This window comes from Danio rerio, chromosome 11 (assembly GCF_049306965.1).
Source record: "Danio rerio strain Tuebingen ecotype United States chromosome 11, GRCz12tu, whole genome shotgun sequence".
Taxonomy (NCBI): Eukaryota; Metazoa; Chordata; class Actinopteri; order Cypriniformes; family Danionidae; genus Danio; species Danio rerio.
Genome location: NC_133186.1, coordinates 47,416,501 through 47,422,500, shown reverse-complemented (window position 1 = coordinate 47,422,500; position 6,000 = coordinate 47,416,501). Strand labels below are relative to the sequence as shown.

Sequence of the window (6,000 nt, the reverse complement as noted above, 5' to 3'; positions counted from 1 at the left end):
TGTGAAGTTGTGTGTGTGTACATCTGATGGTGTGTATATGAAGTTGTGTGTTTGTTTCTGATAGTGTGTTTAAGTGTGTGTCTATTTGAAGGTGTGTATATAAAGTTGTGTGTGTGTGTCTATTTGAAGGTGTGTATATAAAGTTGTGTGTGTGTGTCTTTTTGAAGGTGTGTATATAAAGTTGTGTGTGTGTCTCTGTGTTTCTGATGGTGTGTATGAGCGTGTGTATATTTGATGGTGTGTATATGAAGTAGTGTGTGTGTGTTTTTGATGGTGTGTATATGAATTTGTGTGTGTTTCTGATGGTGTGTATATGAAGTTGTGTGTGTGTGTGTGTGTTTGTTTGTCTGACAGTATGTGTATATGATGGTGTGTATATGAGGTTTTGAGAGTGTATCTGATAGTTTGTTAATGTGTGTTTTCCACTGTGTGTAATTGTGTGTATATGAGGGTTTGGGTACTGTTTCTGATTGTGTGTGTGTGTGTGTTGATCAGGTGGATGGTACTGCTTCAGCAAACACACCTGTGACAGTCGCTATGAGAGCATGAGGAGACTGATGAGCTCCAGCAACTGGCCTCCCACCAGAACAGGTCAGTCGTGCCCTCTTGACCTCTGACCTGTGTTTATCCGGAGTTCTCGAGTACAGCCATGTCTTCTGCGATCCCTGCAATGTGGAAAACAGTGGATCAGTGGAGTTAAACACGATTAATTCCGCATTAAAACAGTCAATAAAACTGAGACTGATTATTGCAATAACTGGGACCTTTATTATACTGTCTATAATCACTAAGAAATATATCAAATATTCTGTATATTCTGTATGTGTGTATATACACTCACCTGCCACTTTATTAGGTACACCTGTCCAACTGCTGGTTAACACTAATGTCTAATCAGCCAATCACACGGCAGCAGCTCAATGCATTTCGGCATGTAGACAGGGTCAAGAGGATCTGCTGCAATTCAAAGCATCAGAATGGGAAAGAAAGGGGATTTAAGAGACTTTGAACGTGGCATGGTTGTTGCTGCCAGACGGGCTGCTCTGAGTATTTCAGAAACTGCTGATCTACTGGGATTTTCACGCACAACCATCTCTAGGGTTTACAGAGAATGCTCCGACATAGAGGAAATATCCAGTGAGCGGCAGTTCTGTGGGTCAGAGGAGAATGGCCAGACTGGCTCCAGCTGATAGAAAGGCAACAGTAACTCAAATAAGCACTCGCTACAACCGAGCTCTGCAGAAGAGCATCTCTGAACACACAACACGGCCAACCTTGAGGCGGATGGGCTACAGCAGCAGAAGAGCACACCGGGTGCCGCTCCTGTCAGCTAAGAACAGGAAACTGAGGCTACAATTCACACAGACTCACCAAAACTGGACAATAGAAGATTGGAGAAACGTTGCTGCTCTGATGAGTCTCCATTTCTGCTGACACATTCAGATGCTCGGCTCAGACAACATGAAAGCATGGATCATCCTGCCTTGTATCAGCGGTTCAGGCTGGTGGTGGTGCTGTAATGGTGTGGGGGAGATTTTCTTTGGGTCCATTAGTACCAATTGAGCATCAATGCCACAGCCTACCTGAGTATTGCTGCTGACCATGTCCATCCCTTTATGAGCACAGTGTCTCCATCTTCTGATGGCTACTTCCAGCAGGATAACGCAGCATGTCATAAAGCTCAATCATCTCAGACTGGTTTCTTGAACATGACGATGAGTTCACTGTACTCAAATGGCCTCCACAGTCACCAGAGCTCAATCCAATAGAGCAGCTTTGGGATGTGGTGGAACGGGAGATTGGCATCATGGATGTGCAGCCGACAAATCTGCAGCAACTGTGTGATGCTATCATGACAATATAAAGCAAAATCTCTGAGGAATATTTCCAGCAGCTTGCTGAATCTCTGACATAAAGGATCAGGGCAGTTCTGAAGGCAAAAGGGGACCAACCCAGTACTAGTAAGGTGTACCTAATAAAGTGGCCGGTGTATGTATATGTGTGTGTGTGTGTGTGTGTATATATATATATATATATATATAAGTACTTAAAAGTAAAAATCCTATGATGTAAAAGTGTGTGTGTGTGTGTGTGTGTGTTTCAGGAACTGGGATTCTGTCTCCACAACCAGAGGAAAATCCTCACTGGTGGAACGCAAACACTGTGTAAGACACCACTGTTACTGAGACAACATATGCTGGATATGGGATTTGACCCTTTTATATTGTTTACTATTTTAATAATGGAGAAATCAGATAATAAAGGATGAATCAGTAAATGAATGAATATAAATTGTGTGTGTGTGTGTATGTTTGTGTGTGTGTGTGTATGTTTGTGTGTCTAGGTTTGTGCCGTACTGCTCCAGTGACGTTTGGAGCGGCTCTACACCAAAGACTGACCAGAGTAAAACACACACACACACACACATACATACATCATTCACATTAATCTTTGTGTGCATGAGTAACGTGTGTGTGTGTGTGTTCAGATGACTATGCGTTCATGGGCTCTCTGATCATTCAGGAGGTCATCAAGGAGCTCTTAACTAAAGGACTTGATGGAGCCAAAGTCCTGCTGCTGGCCGGAAGCAGGTGAGAGAGAGAGAGACACAGACACACACAGACACACACACATATATATATAGAAGTGATGTTTTTGTGTCTTGTTTATCTGCCTGTGTGTCTATTTAAAATATAGTGTATGTATAGAGTGTCTCTCCCTCCCTATATATAATATATAATTATCTTATCTATTATCTATAATATCTAAATATCTGTATATCTTTCCCGGTGTGTGTATATATTGATATCTGTGTGTGTGTATGTAGCGCGGGCGGCACTGGTGTACTGCTGAATCTGGACCGTGTGTATGCGCGTCTGCAGGCGGAGGGTGTGTTCTCGGTGCAGGTGCGCGGGCTGGTGGACTCGGGCTGGTTTCTGGATCATCAGCAGATCAGCGGAGGAGACTGCAGACACACACTCAGCTGCGCTCCCACTGACGCCATCAGGAGAGGAGTGCGGTCAGTCCAGTTATTATCTCTGTGTGTGTGTGTGTGTGTGTGTGTGTGTCTTACTCACTGACCTGTGTGTGTGTGCAGATACTGGCACAGTGTGGTTCCCGAGCGCTGCAGTCGAGCTCATGACGGACAGGACTGGAACTGCTTCTTCGGCTACAAGGTCCAGCCCACAATCCAGAGTATGACTGACACACACACACACACACACACAAACACACCTTTTATATTTTTATAGCCTTTTCATATTTTGTGTGTGTGTGTGTGTGTGTGTGTGTGTCAGGCCCGTTGTTTGTGGTTCAGTGGCTGTTTGACGAGGCTCAGCTGACAGTGGACAACATTCACCTGACGGGTCAGAAACTGCAGGAGAGCCAGTGGAGATACATCCAGAACCTGGCCACAACACTCAGAAACACACTCGCCAACGTCACGTAAGCTCAGAAACACACACTGACATGCATGCAAATACAGACACAAGCAGGATTCAATACACACACACACACACACACACACACACACACACACACACACACACACACAAATGATATAATGTATTAGTATCTGTCTCCAGTGTAAATGTGTTTACAGTCAGACTGAGCTCTGATTGGCTGTTGGTTGTTTTGATTGACAGGGCCATGTTTGCTCCCGCCTGTCTCTCTCACGAGATCATCACTAGAAGGTGAGCACATCAAGAGCACTACCTCAGATTACTGCACAGCGAAAAAACGCTTTATTTCGGTTATTAATGCTAAGATCATCATTTTCTGCATCATATCTTACACACATTAATCCTAATTTATATTAGTGCCAATTATTATTTCAATAACAATTCATTCAAAATTACAGAAATTAATATGAACATAAAAATATTAAAAACACAACACAAGTATAATTGAAAAATAATTGAAACATTAAGAAGTGTTATAAATAATAAACAAAAGCAGTTAAAAACGTAAGCTCTATTTCTGTTAAGTGAACATTTTCTACATTTGTCTACATTTTCTAGTCACATTTGATTAATAAAGCATGCGTTAATAAATGATGTGTTTAATACACAAGTAAACAGTAATCGTGTGTATGAAGGATCATCAGCATGTAACATATGCGTGTGTTTCTGCAGTTACTGGACAGATGTGCATGTGAAGGGCACGTCTCTGCCACGGGCGCTCCAGTGCTGGGATCGCAGCCTCCGTCACCATGGCAACAGCAGTGCCCAGGCTCCGCCCCGTGGCTGCCCGCTGCAGTTGATTGACAGCTGCCCATGGCCGCACTGCAACCCGTCGTGCCCGAGTGTCCGAGAGCAGCAGATGAGCGCAGTTCAGTTCCTCACACAGCTGGGCTTCGACATTCAGCGCATGGCACAGCAGCAGGGCATCGAACCCAACACACTACTGGGCATGCTCAATAACGGCACCTAGAAAACTCACAGACATCACACTCGGGCATTGAACCCAACACACTACTGGGCATGCTCAATAACGGCACCTAGAAAACTCACAGACATGGCAATCGGGCATCGAACCAAACATGCTCAGTAACACCACCTATACAACACAGACAGCGCTTTAAGATGGTCATTGAATGCATCACTTATTGGGGGGGGGGCTTACAATCATCCCAACGGTGTGGGCCCTTACAATCATCCTAACTCCACCCCCCCTTATGTGTGTGTGTGTGAGTATGTCTGAGTAAGTGTGTGCGCCTGTGAGATGGAGTATGTGTGTGTCTCTCTGTCCGTGAGAAAGTGTGTGTCTGCAATCTCTCGTCTCGATCAGATTCAGGGTTGTACAGGAGTGTGAGTCCCTCTGCTGGACACTCCACACACTGCAGAGACGCTAGTTATGTTTTTCACTTGCTTTAAATCGTTCGAGCAAAACCAGCAGACTGACCACACACACACACACACACACACACACACACACACACACACACACACACACACACACACACACACACACACACACACACACACACACACACACAATCACAACAAACATGGCAAAACAAAACACAAACATTGAGAAATAATATATTTAGGAGAGATCAAATTGCCAATAATGCACATAATAATAATGATAATATTGATAATAAACTGTTTTTTTTGCTAAATATAAATATAAAATCAGGCTTGTTTCACAACATCAATAATAAATACAACAATCCTCCTGAAATGGCCATAATTTTGATAATACTCCATGTTCTCCTGGGCTTCAGTGATGATTTGTGTTTGTTGACGTCCTCCTCCTCCTCCTCCTCCTCCTCCTGTGGTTTGTTGATGATGTTCAGACTGAAGACACTTGTAAGCTACTTTATATGTTATTTATTTGATGTGAATCGTATTTATGAGTGACTCTGAGACTTGGCTTTGTGTAAAGTGTACAGACCTGTTGCTGTTTCGTTCGCATGCCTTCATCTACACATTATCGCTCATCACCATAAGTTGTGTGTTAATGTCCACTCGACTGTACAGGAGTGTGACTTTAGTTGTCGTTTCTGTTGCTTATTTCCATCTTTTAGTCTTTTGTTTACTAGTTTCTTCTAAAATCCCACAAAAAATTAGTTAGAATTGATCAATAAAGCTGCCGTTTCCTCCGTTATTTTTTATTCCATGCTGGAAAACAAGTTTCAAGGCAGTGTTTAATAAAAATATCATGTTTATTAAAAAATGTTGTTCTGAAATCTCTATTCATAATAATAATAATAACAACAATCACAGTGTGTGAAACACAAGATCCAGTTTCTGGCGTCAGAATGGAAGTAAACAGTGAATATTTAATATTTCCACATTTCACAGTCGAATTTAAAAGTGTCCCAATATAGAAAACACAACAAACCAGCGTCCCGAACCTAATCCTGTGTGCTCTTCATCATCATCATCATCATCATCATGAAGATCATCTGCATACATCAGTGAAGATCATCAGGAAAAACTGGAGCCCTGAAAGCAGATGCAGAGAAGGAGAGAATCTCTAATAGCAGCATATGTT

The 6,000-nt window shown here is 42.8% G+C and overlaps 2 protein-coding genes across 5 annotated transcripts in view; one reads left to right on the top strand and one right to left on the bottom strand.

The window, feature by feature from the left end:
* The window catches only part of notum1b (notum, palmitoleoyl-protein carboxylesterase b), a 9,333-nt gene extending 3,654 nt beyond the window's left edge, over positions 1-5,679 (top strand). Inside the window, 10 exon segments of one of the 2 annotated variants that reach the window (NM_001423935.1) lie at positions 496-591; positions 2,105-2,165; positions 2,345-2,403; positions 2,489-2,591; positions 2,828-3,019; positions 3,098-3,195; positions 3,297-3,444; positions 3,645-3,692; positions 4,134-4,444; positions 4,516-5,679. In NM_001423935.1, coding sequence (NP_001410864.1) covers positions 496-591; positions 2,105-2,165; positions 2,345-2,403; positions 2,489-2,591; positions 2,828-3,019; positions 3,098-3,195; positions 3,297-3,444; positions 3,645-3,692; positions 4,134-4,431 — 1,103 coding nt within the window. In that variant the 3' untranslated portion in view covers positions 4,432-4,444; positions 4,516-5,679. 2 annotated transcript variants of the gene reach the window in all.
* The window catches only part of tmc6b (transmembrane channel-like 6b), a 26,596-nt gene continuing 26,245 nt past the window's right edge, over positions 5,650-6,000 (bottom strand). For all 3 annotated transcript variants that reach the window (XM_073915765.1, XM_073915764.1, NM_001002705.1), the window contains 1 exon segment: positions 5,650-5,951. In XM_073915765.1, the coding sequence (XP_073771866.1) occupies positions 5,934-5,951 (18 nt within the window). In that variant the 3' untranslated portion in view covers positions 5,650-5,933.